Consider the following 22178-nt stretch of genomic DNA (forward strand, 5'->3'; position numbering starts at 1 on the left):
CGGGGGCGCCCTGGCCCGGGGCGGCCGCGAGCTGAATGGCACCGCCGCCCGGGCGCCCGGCGGCGCGGAGGCGGGGAGCCGGCGGGGGCAGCCCGCGGCGGCGGTGGCGGCGGCCAGCGCGGCCGTCACCTACGAGACGTGCTGGGGCTACTACGACGTGAGCGGCCAGTACGACAAGGAGTTCGAGTGCAACAACAGCGAGAGCGGCTACCTGTACTGCTGCGGCACCTGCTACTACCGTTTCTGCTGCAAGAAGCGCCACGAGAAGCTGGACCAGCGCCAGTGCACCAACTACCAGAGCCCGGTGTGGGTGCAGACGCCCAGCACCAAGGTGGTGTCGCCGGGGCCCGAGAACAAGTACGACCCGGAGAAGGACAAGACCAACTTCACCGTCTACATCACCTGCGGGGTCATCGCCTTCGTCATCGTGGCCGGTGTTTTTGCCAAGGTCTCCTATGACAAGGCCCACCGCCCTCCGCGGGAGATGAACATCCACAGGTGAGAGCGCGTGCGCGCGCGCGGCCGCCCGGTGCCGGTCCCCGGGTCCCCGGGTCCTCAGCCTCCCGCCGAGCCTCGCCCCTCTTAACGTGCGTCCCCGGTCCTCAGCACCACATCGCTCGGACTCTCTGAGACCAGTTTCTCCCTTGTTTCCTTGACACGCAGATAAATCACAGCTTTCTTATTTCCACCATTTCTTCGGAGTCCAGAACGCATGCTTTGGTGGTAGGGGGATTACGGGGCAAAGTAAGGATCAGTGGAGCCCATGAAGTTTGAGCCTAGGAATTTTACAAAGTCTATAACCCTGGATGGGAGGGGGTGGGGGGTGAGGGTGGGGTCCCGGGTTCAGTTTTCGGGGCAAGTGGGCACTTTGGGGGAAGGCTCCTCTTGTGTTTGGTTTTCTGAGTCTAACCAGCACATCCTCTTGGGTCTAGGATATTGAACAACGTTGGAACCTTGCAGGAGGGAGTAGCAAGTGATTTAGTATAAGCCGCATGTCCCCTGTGTGGGACTGGGGGCGGTATGGAAGGGATGCCTCCCGGGTAAGAAGGGGTAAAGATTTCTCCATTCCATGTTGACCAAGGGCAGATGGTGTCTCTTCACTGCCTGCCTCTTGCCCAAGCGGAATGCTTATTTTCCTGCCGAGACTGGAGGACTTGGTCTTTCAAACCCTGTTGGCAGAAGGCTCTGAGTTAACATTCTTGCTGTGTTAAGCCCAGTGGGCAGCTTTTACCGCTTACATTGGGGGTGGGTGGGTGGGGGTGGGGTAGCCTCCTCCCAAAACTTATGCCAAGAGCTCAAAATATGGCAGTGCTTGGCCCCACCCTGGCTCCCAGGGAGTCCTTAGGGAAGTCAGAGCCCAGAGACCAGGAAATCAGGCTCTCTTCACAAGGCAGGGACCGATGCACCCAGGGGAGGCAAAGTTAGCTCAGCTTCCAGTCCCCTCGTGATGATGAATGGCTGGACTTGGTTCAGCAGAGTCTTTCAGGGAACAAATCCTGCCCCAGGACATGTCTCCATTTTTGGCACATGGTGTGAGCACTGTCCCGGTAACCAGGACCCCCCCTCCCCCTGACTAGTCCTGCTTCTGAGTGTGCCAAGCAGGCCCCCACCCCAAACTGCACAGCTTAAGCTCATTTCTATTCTTTCGGCCTGAAAGCCTTCTTCCCTTGCTGCTGTGGACATTGATCAGCCGGACCCTGATGAAGAGAAAGGCAGATAGAAATTTCTGGGCATGATTTTTTTTTTTTCTTCTTCCTTTGAAGGTGTTGAGAAAAGATGATACTCTCTGGCAGGTTTTATTGAGTCAAACGCAGGACGTGTGGATATTTCAATAGTGACATACATACTTGGGTGTTAAAACTGGGTGCTTCCAAAAGCAGACCCGTGTATAATCCACACTCATCACCCTAATGTGCCACCATCCCCCAGTCCCCCATCTTTTTTTTTAAGATTTTATTTATTTGTTAGACACACAGAGAGACACAGTGAGAGAGAGAGAACACAAGCAGGGGGAGTGGGAGAGGGAGAAGCAGGCTCCGCTCTGAGCAGGGAGCCCGATGCGGGGCTCGGTCCCAGGACCTGGGATCATGACCTGAGTGGAAGGCAGACGCTTAACGACAGAGCCACCCAGGCGCCCCCCCCCCCCCCCGCCGTCCCCCATCTTATCTTTTAGGTAGTGAGTCTGTACCCGGCTGGTCCCGAGCACGGATGGAGGAATTGTGAGAAATGGGGTGCGGTCAGTCCATGTCTCCTTTGGGTCTGGTCTGGTAAAGGGTTCTCGCTCTTGGCTCACCTTGGAAAGCAGAGAAGGCATAGCCTGTGGGAAGGCACCTTCCAGAAGCAGGTGTACCTGGTCCTTCTCGTTCCTCTACCTACCTCCAGGCCCCAGAGCCTTGTTTCTCTTCACCTTCTCCTGGCCTCCTGGGCTCCCGTCCCACGTTCCCTGGCTGGTTGATTCCCACCAACCTTGCTTTTGGTTTCTTTCTTCTCTGAGCTGCCCCCTACCCTACCCTTGCCACCACCCTACTGAATGTATTCATTATCACCTGGGAGGGTACTGATGACGGTCTTTGGATGCTGGCGCTGGCCTCTGTTCTACTGGTTTGTGACCCTGGACATGTCACTGTCCCTCTGGGTGTTTTCTCTCCCCTCCCCATCACACCGAGCCCTCCCCCAAGCCCAGACTGGGGTGACTCATTTGTGTACAGGTGTGTGGCTCAGGGACTGGTGATGGTGTTGGAGCAGTTTCTCTCTGGGGTCAGGGAAGGAAGGTCACTGTGGAAGGGAGCTGAGTTCAGCCTCAGACCATGATGTCAACATGGGATGTTTCTCCCTCAAATTCCCCTCCTGATTTTATTCAGTTTGCAGATTCTCTGCTATAGCAGCTCTAGTTTTGCCTGCTGGGTGCTTTGGAAAGCGACATAATGGTGCCTGTTTGCTGGGGGACAGTGCCCGTCTCTGTGTTCGGGGGAAGGGGAGAGAGCATGAGCCATCCCTCGAGGACACTCCATGAGTGACCTTGGGCAGGGGGCAGCGGGGGGGGGGGGGGGGTGGAACTCAGCGTCCAGTTCTGGGTGCCTCAGGCACAACAGCATCCCACCTCGAGCTCTCCCCTCCCCGGGGAGGGTCAGGCTGAGCGTGCACATGGCAGGGAGCTGCTCCCCGACTCCTGGGCGCGTTCCCACGACGCATCTCACTTCGCTCACGCTTCACAGGTCACCGCTTGCCATTCTGGTGGGGGGGGAGGGGTTCCGTGCAGAGGGTCTCTTTGGGAACCGGAGTAGGGAGAAGGGAAGAGAGAATTAGTCCCACCTCATGAGTTTTCCTTAGGGAGAGTGCGGAGGAGGAAAGGATGCACCCTCTCCAGGGGTCAGTGGAAGAAGTGGGCTGTGTGTGTGGTGCCATATGCCTTGAAATAGTTCAGCAGAGACATTTCCTTTCTGGAAAGGCGAAAGGTTTATTCCAGCGAGTGATCCTGTCTCCGAAGATGGGAGCTGGGCAGGCAGGGGCTGGGTCGGAGGGAGGAGAACCGCCTCATCCGAAGGGATGTTTGTGGGAGGGTTAGGAAGGGGTAGGGGGGAGGCTTCCGCCCTGAGATCAGCCGTCTGCCTCCTCTTGGTGTCCCCAGGCTGGCCAGCCCTCCGCTTACCCGTGGCACACATTCCTTAGAGCCCACCTTCCTTTCACTGCTCTGGCCCCCGCAGGCAAGAACAGATTTAGTCTTTTCCAGAAGTGATCAGACCTTCTTGCCATCTTGTTTCTGTGTGAGAAGTCGGTGTCAGTTGGGGAAACTCTCAGCTCTTTGGTGACGTGAACAGAGGATCAGTCACACTCAGCTGGACCCCAGGGAGGAGGGAGAGATGGACGGCCCGAGGGACCAAAGGTTGAGCTGTGCTCTGGATCTGGGGAGCCACTGGACTTGGGGTGCTCGCCTTTCCCCGCCGGGGCTCCGTTTCCCACCCGGATCGCTTCCTCACCTTCCCCTGTTCACCTCCCCCGGGCCGAGGCTCAAGCTGATAACCTGCAGGCATGCCCTGAGTTTAATGCTTCCCGAGCCTGAGCCATTTCTGCATTGCTTCCTGGGGCTGTTTATTCGGCAAGGGGCTGCAGTGGTCTCCCCAGCGCAGGGGCTTTGGCCCAGGAAATGGGGCCCCAGGAGCTGTCTCACATTCAAACCTGTTCCCTCCTCCTCACCTGGAGGTGATTCATTAGTGTCCCGGAGATGAGACTCTCCAAGCGAGAAACTCTGGCTTTTTTTTTAGTGGCTACTTAGCCGCCGGGGCAGGAAGCTATTAGGGTGCTCTGGATGTAGTTGGTGGAGGCAGGGCTGCCTTGGGTCCTCCCACTCTATGGGGATGGAGGGGATGGAGGAATTTGGGGTGGGGGGTCATGCTCAGGGTTGCGGCAGAAGAACCTGAGCCAGATGCGGCCAGGAGAGAGGAGAGGTGTCAGGAAGCGACCCGACAGCCATCAGGAGGGTCCTTTGTCTTTGGACTCCTCAGCTTGTTTCTAGAGGAATCAAGAGAACACTGTTCCACCTTTTCTCCCTCTAGAAATCCATGGCACACCCAAAGAGGCCTGTTATGGGCTGCCTGACCACATCGCTGCAATTGCAGGACCCTTTTGCTGGCTGATTTCGCAAATTCTCTTCCTGGATTCGCAGGCAGTGAATTGTCACAGCATCCCCAAGCACTCCCCATTTCTTGGAGCACTGTGCGCTCACTCTAATGAATTGATCTAAACAGAGAGTCAACTTGTTTTTTACTTCAAATAGAGCAGTTGGAAGGACAGGGAAAAAAATCTTGCCTTGGAGCGAAGGTCTGAGCCTTGCTTGTTTTCTGTTGCTTTGGAGGGAAAAAAAAAATGCATGCAGGGAAAGCAGGGAAATTGTAGAAGAATTTAAGGAGGCTTATGGAAGAGGGGTTAGGGAAGGACACCAGGAAGACAGGAAGAGGCAAAAATGACAAAAGGAGGGAGGCAGTGGGGTAAGAAGCAGATGCGGTGCCCGGGTCCTGGGCTACACGCAAATGCCTTCGATTCCACAGAGGAGCCCCGCTCACCTGCTGGGGGGCGAGGTATGTCTCAAACCATATAACGTAAGCCTCTGAGGTGGGGTTTACCTTGGACACGTACGACCGGCAGAGTTCATTCTTGATTGAGCAGGTCAGCCGTGCAAGCTGCTTTTCCAGAAGCTGGCACGTTGACAGTTCTGTCTGGTCTGTTGCTTCACTGTCTTCTTGTTCTCCTGCACCCTGTCCCAGCCCAGAAGGCACACACGTGTGTCTTCCTTCCCCACCCACAGCCGCACCCCAGGCTCCGAGCACGTTCCTCGGGAAGAATCTGCTGCTAAGATGATAAGAGTTCGCCCACGGTGGCTAGATTGCCAAGACCCAGGCAGAGGCAAAGTCCAATTCACTGTTTTCAACCTATTTTAATGAGGGATCAGATTGGCTTGTTGATTTCGATCCAGGGGTTCGGACAGCTGAAGAAGTGAGCTGATGCAAAGACCTTAATTCACCAGCCCCGGGCAGACATGCCCACGGAGGATCCAGAGTAGAAGGGAGCTATACCAAAGGAAGCCCGATTTCTCCAGGGCCTGGCAGCATCGATTGCCCTTAGATCTTAACATTTCTGGCTGCCTTTCCATAGTGAGTAGGAATCCCCCACTCCAGGCTGGAAGGGGCAGCCAGCCACCGGCTGTGGGTTGCCACCCCTCCCCCACTCCTTGCCACCGTGCCCCATGCGATGTGCTGCATAATCTGTCTTTAGGATTATGGCAAACTCAGGTGCATCTTGTCTTACAGTCTTGGTCTTATCCCTTGACGACGTCCATCCTGTGGAACCACAAAATTACCTTCCAGACTTGCAGGTGACATGTCTCAGATTGTCCATGGGGAAGGGACTATATGAGAGCCTGGGTTAAATTTGTTTTTTAAATATCTTCTGCTGAGATTTTTTTTTCTCCCCCTCTTTTCTCTGTCTTCGGAAACTCCAGCCCGTTATTTTTCCCTGAGTCACATTTCTGACCTCATGTTTCTAGTAGGTACTTCGGATGGGGAAGAGGGCTTGGTGCAAGGGTTTACCCACAAACCCTCAGAGGGTCTCCCTCCCTTGGCCTTGAGCAGGCTTATTTCACACCTGTTCAGGATAGATTCCTCCCTCTGTCTGTTCTTCTTCTTTTATCTTTAGAAGTAAAACAGAATCGTCCTGAAAAGACAGAGTAATACAGTCGATCCTTGAACAGCACAGGTTTGAATTGCGCGGGTCCACTTATACACAGATTTTTTTTTTTTCAGTTTTATTCTGCATTTTTTTTTTTTTTAACGTAGGCTCCACGCCTGGCGTGGGGCTCGAACTCACGACCCTGAGATCAAGAGTGACATGCTCCCCGGACTGGGAAGGCTTCTGGTCAACAGTAGGCTATTAGTAGTTAAGTTTTTGGGGCGTCAAAAATTATCCTTGGATTTTCAACTGAATGGGGGGGGCATTGTTGCCTCTAACCCCTGCCTTGCTCAAGCGCCAACCATACGTTTTATTATTTTGTCATCATTATAGAATTGTAGAATTTTCATTGCAGGCCGGTCATGTAGCCTAACTTCCTGATTTTATAGGTGAGGCGATGCCCTGGGAGGCCAGATCCCAGTGTCAGGGGGGGGGTCCCCAGCTGGTGGGCGGGGCCTGCATCCTGGGCCCGCCCACTTTCCTGCCCAGGTGCAGCTCAGCAGTGAGCACCCATGATGGCTTCACTTTATGCACCTGTTTCTCAGTCACCACCAGAGAACGTCCAGATGTTTAGAGGTGTGAGTGAGGGCCTTCTCCCCTCTATCGCTTCCCTACATTGCTTTGGTCCTTCCTCGTTCAGTTTGATCATCCCCTAAAATGATTTCTGTCCGTCTTCTGCGGCCGCCTTGCAGTTTTCTCCAGGTCCCTTTGCGGAGGGCGATAACCTGATCTAAGCACCATCCTTTAAATAAGATCTGAGGGATGCAGAGCGCTGAAGAAGGGGAATGCAACGAAAGCCAGAAAGTTGTGAACTATGGTAAGGGGCCACCGGGTAAAACTGTGGGCTGACCTCTGTAATTCAGAATGTGGGCACTGAATGCTTTCTCTCTCTCCCAGAGATGAGGTTGGGGGGGGAACGCTGAGACCTACCAGGTTCAATGAGTTTCAGTTTTGCCACAGACCACCAGAGACCTCCAGGCGCCCTGTGGCCCAGTGTGGGGGGGATTTCACCTCTGTCCTCCAGGATGGCTCCCCGCATATGTGACAGCTCTGTGAGCCACAGAGGTACGTTCATTGGTACCAGCCCTTGCCCCTTCTCAGTGCTGGGCCATGACCCCACAGGGACAGGGTGGATACAAGGTGAGGGGTCCAGAGAAGCTTCTAGAAGGATGCCTGGAGATTTGAAGCTGGAGATTTAGGTCCAGCCATTCTGTGAAATTCATCTCGATGACATGCGATTTGGGGCCCGTGACCAGCAATGTGCCTGATCGTAACTTTGAAAGAACCAGGACGTGCGTATCCTAACGTGTCCTCCTTCTAAGCAGTCACCTTGGGAGGCCCCATGCTGCCTCTTCTCCAGAAAATGTTGCCACAGTTCCTTTCCTGGAAGTGTTCTCGGAGCCCATGGCATGTCATCTTGACTCTCCGTAACGGCACAGATTTTTATCCTCTTAGGGCAGATCTGATTCTTGTAAGCAGCGATGAGTCACGGGGCTGAGGCCAATGAATGGGGTAGGTGACCAGCCAGTTATTCGCAGACATAAAGAGCGCCTCCAGTAATGAGACCTGCTCTCCTGGGAGCCGCGGCCGCTGTCCCCAAAGGCGGAGCCCAGAAGAGGCGTTCCAGTAATGAACACCGGCCCTGCAAAGCCGAGCCGGGCTTACCACGTTGGCCACTTTGCAGAGACCACTCTGCACGCAGAAGGGTATCACCAGCCCTCAGAAAATCAGCTTCATGTCCTACCAGCATGTCGGGGGCAGACGGGGGAAGCACTGGGAAAAGAAAGGAGTCGAATTTGCAGGAAAGAGTTCAAATAACTGCCCAGAAAGGGAGAACCAAAAAAAAAAAAAAAAAAAAGAATGTCCCACATTTCTTCACGAGATAAGTAGACAGATAGCTCAATTTAGATTCCTAATTTCATTCTGAGGGTAGAGGGACCCAGTTTCTTGGGGATGCGTGGGGCTGGGCTTGGGGTTAGAGCTGGAGGGTCTCTGTGCCCTCCCTTCTGTCTGTGTGGATGCCATCACCTCTGCGATTGGCGTTCACGTGAGGTCCCCTTTGGGGCCAGACAGCCATTGATGAGGTAGAAATGTTTGCATGTGCAGAGAGGTGGGGCTGCCCGTGAGCATGGCGCGTAGATTCCCAACGTACGTTTACTGCGCTCTCCGGCTCCCCCCCCCCCCCGAGTGCATATGGGCTGGGGCACAGCCTCTGGCCCCGAAGACCCCCTAACGGGCACTCTTGGGCCCTGGGAGGAGTCAGCCCTGCTCTGTGGCTGGGGAGCCCCCTTCCTCTGCTCAAAGGTCAGGATGGGGGGAGGTCTGTTTTCCGGAAGCTTACACAGCTCTGTCCGCTGTGCGCCTGCAGAAAGCTGGCCTTGAGGGGGGCTCAAGGTCACGTGGATGAAACAGGGAGGGTGGTAGGGAGAGGCTCTCGAGAGCTCTCAGTCTCCAGGGCTTCCTCTGGGCCTGGAACCCTGCTATGCACTGGCCACAAACTGTCTCACTGTATCCTTCCTTCACCCTCTGGGGATCCGTGCCCATTGAATGGCCGATGAAATCAACTCAGAGAGGCTTAGTAACTTGCCCAAGGTCACACAGCTAGAACATTGCCAGTCTCCATCTCCTTGGGGGGCCAGCCGGTTCTCATCTTCCCAGATGTAAACGGGTCAGTGATGCTCAGCTGCCTTGAGAAAGCAAAGAACCCTCTGCCTTGTGCCCTGGCACGGGTTATCGTGCTGAGAAATGGGGGCACCACCACCCTACAGATCAGGGTACAGCAGAACCGGGCTGGTGGCCTCGCTTACATTACCTGCAGGGCACGAGGCCACCAGGGCGGAGCAAAGGCCTGTTTTCTTTTCTTTTCTTTTCTTTTCTTTCTTTCTTTCTTTTTTTTTTTTTTAAGATTTTATTTATTTGACAGAGAGAGAGCACAACAGGGGGGAGCGTCAGGCGGAGGGAGAGGGGGAAAAGCAGGCTTGTTTTCAAGAATGGATCCTGTTGGCTGAGGATGGTGAAGGCCATACGAAGAAAACATTAAAAAACAAAAGCGAAGCAAAACACCCTGATTCCAGTGGAGGAACAACAATGAAAACAACAAACCTTTACCGTATTGGCAGAACCCCCGAGGCAATTCTGCGAGTCCCAGCTCCAGAGAGTAATAGAGGCGCTAGGGAGAGGAAGTGATTTGGGGCCGAGAGGATGTGGACCTCGGGCCATTCCCAGTTTTAATTACTGAGACCCACAGCTCACAAACAGCTCCATTTATCGCCACCCCTCCTCCCTGCCCCATTTATAACATGTGGCACAGCGCACACAAGACAGAGTTTCAGCCGGCTCACTGCTGGTTCCTGCTCTGGTCCTGTGCTTTCCCTGTTTAGTTCTTCCAGCTGTGTCTCCTAATTCCGCATTCCTTCCAGATGTTTCTCTGTCTCTTATGATCTCAAGTCCCCTGTCCTGAAAGGAACGCTCGAAGGAAGGCATCCCGGGGAACCTTCAGCGCCCTGGGCTTTACTCCCAAACTTCTGTTGTCCCGGTCAGTGGTGGCGGTCATGGCCAGGGTGGTGGTCCATGGTGGGGCTTGCACTCCCTGGCCTGTGGCACCCAGGGCAGGGTCCCTGACTGAGGGGGGGCAGGCACTCACCTGATTGAGGTGGGGGTGTGGGAACAATTTCCCTAGCTCTCTCCAGGGAGGGGGAGTTCCTGGGCACCGTTTCCAGTCCCCACCCCGGCTCAGACCCATACGGGTCAGAGGAACAGGAGAACTCTTGTTCCTCCTTGCCCAGGCCCGCTGTTCCCACCTCGAGACCATGGAGGCCGAGTTCCAGCCAGGCCCTGGGTGGCTACAACCTTGGCCCCGCTCCCTGGGCATTTGGGAGAGAGGAGTCGCTGCTTTCTGCAGGCTTCCCAAACACTCATTATTCCTTGCGTTCTTGGCATTTGGTTTTGTGTACTGTTCCCATTAGCTCCGGCATTAAAGTCTCATTACTTAGGACATCTGTCCTCTGGACATATTCGTGGCTCCCTTAGCCAAATGTCCTCTTCTGGGAAGGATGCTTTCCGCTGTGTCCCCTCTTGGATCTTCCTTTGGTCTTGCTGGCCCAGGGAGGAAGGATTTGAACCCAGGAGGGCTTGTGGGGGAGTGGCTGTTCATTTTAAGAGGAGCCTGAGAGTGGGTTCCAGAGCCCACCCATCCCCTCCCCTTGAAGGTCTTGGGAATGCAGACCCTTGCCATCAGCCTTAGGGGTTGGGCGGGAACGGGCACTGGTCCCCACCTCTCAGGCACCAAGGCTGCTCTGGGCCCCATGGAAGAATCGGGATTCCAGCTGCCCTGTTGGACTAGCAGCCGGCCGGCCCTCTGTGACTTTTTTGACTGCATCCCGAGAAGTTTGCTCGAACTTTCCCAGGGGATGACTGCCCCCGCCCCAGAGGCATGGTGGGTGGCACTCTTGCTACGCCGGGAAATCACACAGTTTTTCCGTTCTCAGATAACCGGGCCCACCTCTGGGCCGGCGTCTTCTCCCCCAGCCTCAAGCATTCACGAAGAGAATCGGGTGTTTTAGCAGAGGATCTGTCAGCTTCTCTCTCCCTCCCTCTTTCAAGCCCCATCATTAAAATGTTTCTTCTCCTTCCTTTTGGTGTCTTTGTCCGCTGTTGCTTGTTTCTCCCATCTCTCCTGCCTTTTTGATCCCTCTTCACTTCCACTGGGTTGCGTCCCTTTGCTCTCTCTCCCTCCGGCTCTCCTTCTTGAACTTGTCCTGCTGTAACTTCATTAAACTGCATCGATTCAGACTCTGCTAATTCCGCGTGTATCCAAATCGGACCTGGGTGAGGTTTTTCTTTCCTCTGTCTGATAAGAATCTGTGATGAACAGATTAATGGCTCAGACAAGACTGCAAAGATTGCACAGGACACACAGACCACGCGGAAGGACAGATTTTTCAAGCAGGCCCTTCCTAGGTGGCTGGCATGCTAATTACCAATCATTCTTAGCTCTTCAATGAAGTAGCCTCCAAAGGTCAATTTTTTTTTTTTTTTCTAGCCTGGTTTGTAATCCTGCAATGGCCCCGGGAACCAGTAAAAATGCACTTCCTTTAGAGTGTTTTAGCATTTCCATGCCCATTTCATTGATTGGGATTAGCCTGCCCCGGTTTCTGGTGAATTGGTGATGTTTGACCATAGGCTGCTTCGAATTCCCTTTTTAATTCCCTCTGGGGGCTCCTGCTAATTGCCTCTCTTGTTGTTTCTTTTCTTTTGTATTGCCCTGAGTTTTTAGAATCCAGAAACTCTCTCTCTTTCGGCTTTGGGAACTCTGCTATGGGTTCTGCCGCAACCCAAAAGGTTCACCTCGTTCCCTCTTGCCACGGGATGAGCCCCTGGACACCAGGGGTTAGGAACCCGGGGTTTCCTGGGAGCTGAGATAAGAGGCAGGCTAATCCCACCTTGGGTCACTTTCTGTTGCCATGCCCTTGGGTGAGGCCCTTGGCCCCGACTTTAGTCTGTTAGCCTGGCTGTGGGATGGGGGCTATCAAGTTGTGGAGGTGTGTTCTTCTCTGGCCCCTTTCTGATCTCAGCATCCCTGGGAGGTTGAGGCGAGCAGAGTGTACATCTGTACCGTCAAATCCAACTGCCCTGGGAGAAAATGCGTTTTCCTTGCACACTCCCTTCAGGTAAGAATGCTGTCTGCAGATGGCCTCCGGCGAGTGCTTGTTTTTAGCATCTTAAACTCATAGAATCTCTTGGGTGAAAGGGACTTAGGAAGTGTTTTGGTCCTCCCATACATGTGCATCGAGACCTGGACTCTCCCTATTCCTGGAGCTGTCCATTAGGTTGTTAGGACGTAATTCTCGTTAATTCTTACAGGGAGCCAACATTGACTTCTTGGCGTGAGGCATACCCAGTGGGGCAACCCAGAGGAAATGTATCCTTTCTTCTGGAAGACAAGAAGACTTCTTTCTCTATGAAGATAGCAGGGCATGCCCCCTTCAATCTCCCTTTTTTTTTTTTGGATAAACTCATCCCTAGTTATGAGTCTGTTCCTCACAGGACGTGCATTCAAGTGTTCGTGCCTGTGTGAAGGAGGGTCACATAGAAATGGGCTTATAAATCTCTAACAGAACCCCCAAGTGACATTTCCAAGAGCAACATGCAGGTCTCAGTCATTCAGGCGCCTTGTAAACATCTGAAAGGTTCCTTTTGGGAAATTGGTTGGTCTCCAGGGCTAGGCACCTGTCTGTCTCCCCCACCACGATGTCAGGATGACACGTGTGTTTGCTCATCTTGTTCACACCTGTATTGTATGCCTAGAGTCATGCCTGGCACAAGGTGGGTGCTCAGGTAATGTGGTTGAACGAATAGATGGCTTAAGTAATTAAATTGGGGAGGATATTGGGTGGTCTTTATGTGTACTCTGCTCTTCTGATGGTTGCGTTGATGCAAAGATGCTTGAGCTTGGAAATGCCAGTCACGTTTATGCTTTTTTTTTAAGTTTTTAATTTTTTTTAAAGATTTTACTTATTTATTGGACAGAGACACAGCGAGAGAGGGAACACAAGCAGGGGGAGTGGGAGAGGGAGAAGCAGGCTCCCTGCGGAGCAGGGAGCCCGATGCGGGGCTGGATCCCAGGACCCTGGGATCATGACCTGAGCCGAAGGCAGACGCCTAATGATTGATCCCCCCGGGCGCCCCTATGCTTTTTTTTTTTTTTTAAAGAAGAAAGGAAGGAAGGAAGGAAGGAAGGAAAAAGAAGAAAGGAAAAGGGAAGTAGGAAGAATGAAGAAAAAACAAAACTCCAGCTGAATCCTTTGCAGCAAACGTTGCCCTGGCCAGTGTGATGCGTTTGCTCTTTTATGCCCTGCTGGAATCCTGATTTGTTTTGCTCATGACGTGAGTCTCCTTGCCTTTTGGTGGTACTTTATCTTGGAGCTTCCTCACGGTCTAGCAGAAGCACAGTTTGTGACGGCCTCACAGAGGGGAACAGATTGGCTGTCTGTTTGCACTTGGCTGTCGGAGGCCGGGTTCAGGGTTCAGGGAAGACTGCTGTGTGACCAGAGGCATGCCCGTCCTGAGGCCTGAGCAGAAAAGATCGAACGTGGGTGGTCCCTTCCAGGACGACCCGTGGCCAGAGCGTGCCAAGTGGCTCCCTGTTCACACCCAGAGTTTTGCTCATCTGGTGCCATGGAGTCAGTCCCCCGGGATGCTCCTCTTCCACCCATACTTCTGCTGTGGTCCTGTGGGCTGAGCCTGTTGCAGACACGAGGAGGTTGTCTCTGGATTTATTTATGAATCAAATATTTATATAGTGCTTCCTGGTTGCCAGGAAGTGGCAAAGTGCTCTGCGAATATTAACTCATTTAATCTCCGTAATAACTCTTAAGAGGTAGACATTCTTTTTGGCCTTATTATTTCAGCTTTATTTTTTCAATGAGGAAACAGAACCATGGGGCACTTACGTAACTAACTGGTGATCACCATTGTACTGAGTGGTCAGCATTCCAACCCAGGGACTCTGGCTCCAGCATCCCCACGAGGCTATCCCACCTTGGTTTTGCCTCAGCCGTGGATTTCGGTCTGTGCACTGATGCCAAGAAAACAAAAGAAAAAAACCAGTGGCAGGTACATCTGTTAACTCCTGTGTCACCCGACTGCCCACGTGGCTCTGCTGATAAATCGTGGGGAGCATTTTTGTTTTCCCCAGTTCGAAGTGGTGGTCGTCCTCGGCCCATCGAGGTCTTTAATTCATTCTCGGACAATCCAGATATTTCTGGAAAGTCTAGGCTTGGTGTTGACGCTACCCAGTTTCCCACTCCCGGGTAAATTTTCACATGATTCATGAGGCTGGGAATACAGTGTGTGGAAGGGGTTGCTCTGAAGGGCGGACGGGGGTGCCCCAGAGGAGGCACGTCTACGTTCCGCCTGGCTCGTGGCTGGCCGTCACGCGGCAGACCCCCGACAGGTGCCGGTCGGGATGGAGCAACGCGCCCTGCTTGCCTGGAAAACAAAGCAGGCGGGCCGAGCCTTCCCTCCCTGGGTCCCGCGGTGTTCATTGGCCACGATGAATTCCGATTGTGCCCGGGGACAACTCAGACCCCCAGAAGAGCTCAGTGCAGATGCACAAACATTGTTACCACAACAAAGGAGATCTCCACACCCATTTGGAGCCTCTCTATATGAGGAGAGCGGTCTTGTGCACACACAAAGCCAGCAGCTGTGTTTTTCAAGTGGACTGTGAGAGAACCAGGAATAAGAACTAAATGAAGCCATTCTCCTTGGTCTGTGTTTATTAAAAATATATTCACTTCGATTGTCCGGAGTGCATATTTCGGAGAATTAAAGGCACGCCAACTGCCCAGTAAACAGGTAGCAGGATGAGGCTACAGAGGACACTAGCTCTTCCCAGCATCATGCAAAAGCTCCATTCTCGAACTCAGATAACCAGAATATTCGATTTAACTAGAATAGAATGTCCACATTCTACTTCTAGGACAAATACAAAAGTAGCCATCGGAGATTTACTTAAGGAGGAAAAATTAAAAAAAAAAAAAAACAACCTTTCATGGTTCATCCTGCAGTTTTTACACGAATAGCTCCATTTTCCTAGCATAGTCTGCATTTGCTTAGTGTTCTCCAAAGAGAACTAAAGATTAGGCTGGTGGCCCTCTCATGGAAGAAACTTGCATTCTTAAAAAAAAAAAAATTAGTTATATTCAGTATATTCTACTTAATTAGGCAGGAATGAGTTGAGAAAATTCTTCAAGATCAAGAGCATTCTCATTAGTCCTCAGGAGTAAGAACATTAACCAGAATAGCTTATTCATGGAATAGTCGATCTGTTTGGCCTTTTATCATACCTATCCAACAGCAGAAATGTCTTCCTACTCCTTCCGGAAAACGAAAGGGCACAGTTAGGGGTCGAAGCGAGTCAGCTTGCCTTGCCCTTGGCAGAGAAAAGCTTACTGGACAGTAGGTGAACTTACTTTTTCCCCATCTGTGGCATTTATGTGGCTCGGAACTCCTGAGACAGAAACTCCACGAAGCCCAGGGACAGTGGCTTCTCACTGGGGCCTCGTGCAGGACAAGGGTCTTAGGAAGTATGTTGGTGTTCTGCTCAGGACTTGGTGGGACAAAACAGTTGCCTGCTCAAAACAACATAAAAACGTTCCAAGCGGCTGATGTTGATGACTCACGAAGGTTGCTAGAAATGGGTAGCCGAGCGGGAGCTGCTTCTCTTTGGGCCAATTTTTCCACTAACAATTGAGCACTCTCTAGAACCTTGTGTTCAGAGATCATTAGAGGGATGCATTAGGTGGAAAAACAAATGTGACGGAGTGGATGAATGGATAATCTGGTGGTGTAAAGGCAGCCCTCTGTCTCTTAACCTACCCGTTGGTGGAATCTGGATTTACCACCTCCTAGTTGTGTGCCCTCGGGCAAAATATAGCTAACCTTGGAAAAATCTTAATAGTCTCGGCAGTTAATTGTGGCTACTGATAGCATCTACCAAATCCTGTCATTTTGAGGATTAGAGGATACGGTGCATGTGTGAATCTAGCATTGGTATCTGGCACATAGTAATTGCTCAATCAGTGATAGTGGTCCATTGCCTAAGTCTTTGAGTTCCTGCTGAATTTCCCAAGCAGGCAAGGTCATGAAGCAAAGGTATGAAGGTTTTATTTCTCTCTTGTCAAGGGGAATCACGTGCCCTTTTTAGAAAGATTCCATGTCTCTTGAATGCAGGTGGCAGCACATCAAAAATGTTGACTGGGCTTGGTCCGTGGTGTCCAGATAACTCAACACTTTGGGACATTCAAACACATTTCCATTTCCTTGGGATTGCTGGCACTACTAACCAAGGTTTTTAAGCAGGTAAATCAGGGGTCTTGATCCAAACTGCTCCTTTACTGATCGTTTCTCCGTGCCTAAATGTTAGCTGGCATTTGCTAAATTGGCCGACCCAGCTGGAGAGACCAGAAGGACTCACTGGCGCAAGTGGACCCAGCATGGGGCAGTGAGATGAACATAAGCAGTGGTCCCATGAGCAAAAGGACATGCGGACTCGGGTCACGCGTCCCGGATTTAAATTTCTCTTCCATCACGTTCCAGTCCTAGAATTCGTCCAAGCCTCAGTTCCTGGTTAAATATCGGGGCGGTACCGCCTGCCAAGGTCACGCAGGGTTTGAGTGGGTGTCACGGCGGATCAGGCAGGCGAGCGCGTGTAGAACCTGGTTAGTGCGGCACAGAGGTGAGGGGGTGTCTCAGAGATGCAGATGGTGAAGACACAGACGGGGGCTTCTGAGGACCCCTGAAGTTTCCTGGCCTGAATGCTCACAAACGACTGTTTTCCCTGCTCCGATTTGCTGCCCAGTTAATTTACTCTGCCCTGCTCGCCACACGTCCACAAAAGCCAAGGAATCCGTGTGCCAAAGGGAGCAGCGAACCAAGGCCATGATCCAGGCAATTCAGGCAAAAAGCATGCTTTTTAGACATATCCTGACCTTCCTTCTGCCCCCCGCCTCGGACTTGGAAGTAGCTGCCCACTCTCCCCGTCCCACAAGCCGCACCTCCGTGTTCCTCAGTGACCGATTTTCTTTCCCGTGGTTGGAAAATAGCTCAGGCCCTAACCCATTTCCTGGGGCACATCCAGATTAATTAGGTGAGACTGGGATGGCACGTTTCAGAATTAGGATAATATTTATCAAGCACCCTGGGGAGAAGGGGGTGGAAGGTGGAGAGGAGCAGAGGAACGGGAACAAGGAAGGGGGGTCACGAGCTGAGGGGCTGAGGGAACGGGGTGTGAGGGGGGCTGCCAGAGGGCACCGCTCCTAAGGACACCGCCTGGAAATTAGGGCCACCTCTCCCCTTGCCAGAAGGTGGGAGGACCGGGAGTGTGTCCCTGGCTACCATGCTCTTTATCAGGACCACAGCGGGCAGGGACCTACCCCCAGAGAGCCTGCCTCTTCGGGAACACCTCCTCTAGTGCATCCCTCCCCTTTGGCCGCGCTGCCCAGCTCAGCCCAGCCAAGCGGGCATCTGGAAAGGATACAGTGCAAGTCACTCTCTTCACGGGGAGACGGCCTAGCTGTACCCCAGGTAAAACTCCTTCTCCAGTCGCAAGCCAGACCCAAGCACACCGCTCTCCACCGAGCCTGATGGTCTTGAGAAAAGTGTCTTTCCTCCACCCCTGAGTCCTCAGAGCCCGCGTCCTGCAGGGCTTCTTAGGGGCTGGGAGTCAAGAGCCTCTGCATCCTTCGAGAGGGGAGCGCCGTTCGAAAATCTCATCTCTGCTGCATCCTCCTTGGCTGATGAGCCCCGGGGCAAATCTCCTCGGAAATTGCCACGGACACTGTCAGTGGGGACCAAAGGGGGAGAGGAGCTGGAAGCCCTACAAAGGTGGGGACATGGCTGACCTTCACTTCTTCCTGTGTTTATGTAACGTGGCCGGGCAGTGTGCCAAGGCCTCAGGATACAACAAAGTCCCCGACAGACAGGCCCACTCCTTGGGGACCTTCCTTTCGGTATCTCCGGCCCAGCCCCGTGTCTGATCCTGGTACGGGCTGCTCAGTGGATATCTGTGGAGCCGGACTGCATTGAGCCTTAATCAAAGACTGGCTTTCCCTCATGCCGCACAGAGGTAGCTCAGGATTTCTTAACATCGCCACTGTTGACATTTTGGGCCAGATCATTCTTTGTTGTGGCGGGCTGGCCTGTTTAGCAGCACCCTTGGCCTCTGCTTACCAGAAGCCAACGGCACTTCCCTCTCCACGCGTGACTGCCAAAAATGTCTCTGGACGTTGCCAACTGCCGTCCCCCCTTGGGGGGGGCAGCATCACTGTGGAGGAGCACCCTTGGAGACTCTCTTCGCCTCCCCAAAGCAGTGGACTTAACCACAAGACCCCATCCCCCTTCACAGTCACCAGAGGGGTAGGAGTCTTTATAAAAACTTGAGAGGCAAGAAACAGAAAGAAAATTAATATATACTTTTTTTTTTGTAGTAGTAGCTTTATTGAAATGTAGTGCACCTGCCATAAAATTCATCCTTACATTTTCGAGTGTACAATTTGGTGCTTTCTCTACATTCCCTGAGTTGTCTAGCTATCCTCTGAGAACATGTTCATCTCCCCCAGAAGAAACCCCATACCTATTAGCATTCACTCCCCACTTTCCCCTCCCCCAGTCCCCAGTCACCGCAAATCTACTTTCCGTCTCTACGGATCTGCCTAATCTGGACATTTTCTGTAAATAGAATCCCGTAACACATGGTCTTTGGCGACTGGCTTCTTTCACTTAGCATGATGTTTTCAAGGCATCTATTAGTACGTCGTTGCTTTTTCAGGCTGAATAAGGAGCACCTGGGTGGCTCAGTCCGTGAAGCATCTGCCTTTGGCTCAGGTCATGATCCCGGGATCCTGGGATCGAGTCCCACATTGGGTTCCCTGCTCAGTGGGGAGTCTGCTTCTCCCTCTCACCCCTGTCCGTGCTTGCGCGCTCTCTCTCTCAAATAAATAAAATCTAAAAAAAAAAAAAAAAAGGCAGAGTAAATAACCCATTGTGTGAGTATTCCACATTTTGTTTATCCATTCATCAGTCGATGGACATCTGGGCTCTTCCCACCTTCTGGTGATTATTGGTGATGCTGCTAGGAACCTTCATAGACAGGTGTTGTGTAGACATGAGTTTTTATTTCTGTTGGGTCTCTACCTAGGAGTAGAATTGCTGGTCTGTAGGGTGACTGTATGTTTAACCTTTTGAGGGACTGCCCAACTCTTTACCAAAAGGCCTGCACCATTTTACCTTCCCAGCAGTAGTGAATGAAGACTCCCATTTCTCCACAGGCTTGCCAACATTTGGTATTATCCGACTTCTTGGTGGTAGCTCTTCAAGTAGGTATAAACGGATGTCTCATCGTGGTTTTGATTTCCATTTCCCCGATGACTAATGATGCTGAGCTGCTTTTCATGCGCACACCTTCTTTGGAGAAATGTCTTTTCTATCCTTCGTCCATTTTTAAATTGGGTTGTTTGTTGTTTTTTATTGTTGAGTTGTGAGAGTTCTTTATGTATTCTGAATATAAGTCGCCTCTCAGACACACGATTTACAAATATTTTCTCCCATTCCTGATGGTTGTGTTGCATTTTCTGGATGGTATCCTGGGATGCAGACAAGTTTTTAATTTTGGCAGAGTCCAGGATTTCTACTTTTTTCTTTGCTTGCTTGTGATTTTGGTGTCATAGATACGAAACCGCTGTGAAACCTGAGGTCACAAAGATGGACTTCCATACTTTCTTCGAAGAGTTTACAGTTTCAGCTCTAATATTTAGCTCCGTGATCCACCTTGAGTTAATTTTTACATCTGGTGTGAATGAAGGGTCCAACTTCATTCTTTTGCATGTGGCTATCCGCTTTTCCCAGCACCATTTGTAGAGGAAACTGCTCTTTCCCCGTTGAGTGATCTTGGCACCCTTGTTGAAAATCAATTGACCATAGACGTATGAGTTCATTTCTGGGCTCTCAGTTCTGTTCCATTGGCCTATATTTCTGTTATAACTTTCAAGCTCCCTGTTTCCTTACCATGGGAACGTGGTAGGGAAGTGTCTTTGATAACCAGAGGAACGAAGGAAATCAAGATAGCTTGCGTGGATTTGTGGTGACAAATACAGAAAATATTTATAACATTTTGGAATTAGAAGGGATCTCATTGGAAGGGTCATGTTCGTTTAAACCCTTTGTCTTGCTGATGGGGGAGAAAAGATCAGATTTCCATTTTAGAGGTTAGCAGAGCTGCCTAAAGTCGAATAGCTCATTTGGGATTAGGACCCAAATCTCTCAACCTTTCAGGGCGGTGCGTGCTTCTCCTTCCCACGCCCTGAATCTCAGGTCCCTCACCCGGACCCCGGGTCTGCCTGAACCTCTTTCGCCAACCTCGGGAGCTCCTGTGTCCTCCCTCACTGCTTGGTCCACCCCAGGGTCTGTTCCTCCCTTTTCAGCCGGAGAGAAGAGAATGCCAGCCAGGGGAAAGCGTTTGGAACGTCTGAAATTGCTATATAAATGCCACTAAATGATAAGATTGCCAGGTTGATGCTCTTCTCCTCGGAAGGTTCAACATGTCAGAGGCAGCATAATGGAAGGCAATAATTCACTCTCAGACACGCTTTTAGACTGTGAGGGGGCAGGATGCTGGGCGCCAGAGTCCCAGTGTGAATGAAGCGGGGGGGGGGGGGGGGGGGGGGCCAGGCTGGGGGGGGGGGCAGGGAGGCTTGGGGGCGTGGCACCTTGCCCACATCTTAGGGACTCCCCGAGTAGACGGAAGAGTCCCTGCCTAGCTTGTACAAAACAGGGGTGCACTCAGAACTGGGGACCTGGCCCTAAGGTGGCCTTCCTTCTCTGGGTGGCGGGGTGTTTGTAGCTTGTCCACACTTGCCTTCGCCACCTCCGACTATCCCTGCCTGTCTGTTTTTTCCACGAATGATGGTCACACACGCACCGGTCACATAGCACCCCCTCCGAGCGAGTCCTGTTTGAAACCTTGCTTCAGTTTATGAACTCAGAAACCACGTACTGATTTCGCCGAAACTGTGAGCCATTAGGTGGTGGGAACTGTGTCCTGTTTACCTCTGGCTCTGCGGTGACGTGTGCACGCTGGGTCCTCAGTAAATGCACATTTGGTGGTTGAAGGGATGTGCTGAGTGAATACAAGTTGCTCAGAGTTCGGGTAGCTGGGTCTCTTGCAGAGGGGCATGGCGCTCCAGCTGTTGCAGCATCTCTGTGCATTCTTGTTTCTTCCTGTCCGTGTTTGTGTATTTTGTTGCCTCCTCTAAGCTCCCGCTGCAGTCACGGTCTGCACCGTCCGTGTGGTTGGGTGTTTACCTTGTTATTTGTATGTCCTGTGTTTACAGTTACATCACACCTTTCATTCATTCTTTGTTGTTGTTGTTGTTTATTTATTTATTTGAGAGAGAGAGAGAATGAGCACGAGTTGTGGGGAGGGACAGAAGCAGACTCCCTGCTGAGCAGGGAGCCCGATGCGGGGCTCGATCCCAGGACCCTAGGATCATGACCTGAGCCGAAGGCAGACGCTTAACCGGCTGAGCCACCCAGGCAGAGAGCTGGGTCCCCAGTATACAGTACGTGCTACCCGGTGGGTGTTTCTCAAAGGGGCGATTGTGCCCGTGTTATGAGTAACCTGCTGCTGGAATCGAGGCTACAGATGTTCTGCGGGGGTGTCCTGCTGGCTGGCTGGGCACACATCTGCCAAGCATAGGGGGGTGTTTGGGTAGTCAGTATTTTGAAAGGGCTCACGTGACATACATTGAAGACAGAAACCATAATCAGTCCCTGCATCCTCCCCCACCCCCGGGGACCAGTACCCGATGTAGCTGTGGCTCCTGAGAACAAAATACTGTGTGTGCGTCTCCTCCCATAGCTCTGTCCATCAAAGGGCCCACGGAAGTAAGCCAGCTCCCTCTGTGGTTGTGTCCACCTGCTCAGTGAATCTCACCGTGTGATCTCCTCCTTGTTTAGGGCTCTGGCCGACATCTTAAGACAACAGGGACCAATCCCCATAGCACACTGTGAAAGAGAAACTATCTCGGCTATCAATACCTCTCCCAAAGAGAACACACCGGTCAGATCGTCCTCCAAGAACCACTACACCCCCGTGCGTACGGCCAAGCCGACTCCAGGTAAGTGAGCGCTGATCGCCTTGCCGTGCGTCTTTGCTGGGGTGGGGGTGGGGGCGCTGGTTCGAGGTGTTGGTGATGCTTCACTCCAGTGGGGCAGGTGGTGCTCCACGGTGCTGTGAGAAGACTCTACTGGGCAGGCTGGGGCATATGGACGAGCCTGGGGACTGTCTCCTGGGGAGGGCCTGACATCAGAGAGATGGTGCCATTGGGTGTCCTGGCTGGAGGATAGCGGACGATTCAGGGCACGTGTGATTGAGTCAGTGGTTGGCATACATTCTT

General features: G+C 52.3%; 1 protein-coding gene across 1 annotated transcript in view; it reads left to right on the forward strand.

Annotated features, from left to right (window-relative positions):
* SHISA6 (shisa family member 6) overlaps window positions 1–22178 on the forward strand; it is a 300756-nt gene that overhangs the window by 4330 nt on the left and 274248 nt on the right. The window contains exons 4-5 of the mRNA XM_073881495.1: window positions 3–498; window positions 21739–21899. Of these exons, the coding sequence (XP_073737596.1) occupies window positions 3–498; window positions 21739–21899 (657 nt within the window). The remainder of the gene's footprint in view (window positions 1–2; window positions 499–21738; window positions 21900–22178) is intronic.

This window comes from Callorhinus ursinus, unplaced genomic scaffold, assembly GCF_003265705.2.
Source record: "Callorhinus ursinus isolate GAN/ISIS: 27379988/994484 unplaced genomic scaffold, GSC_fseal_2.0 scaffold43, whole genome shotgun sequence".
Taxonomy (NCBI): Eukaryota; Metazoa; Chordata; class Mammalia; order Carnivora; family Otariidae; genus Callorhinus; species Callorhinus ursinus.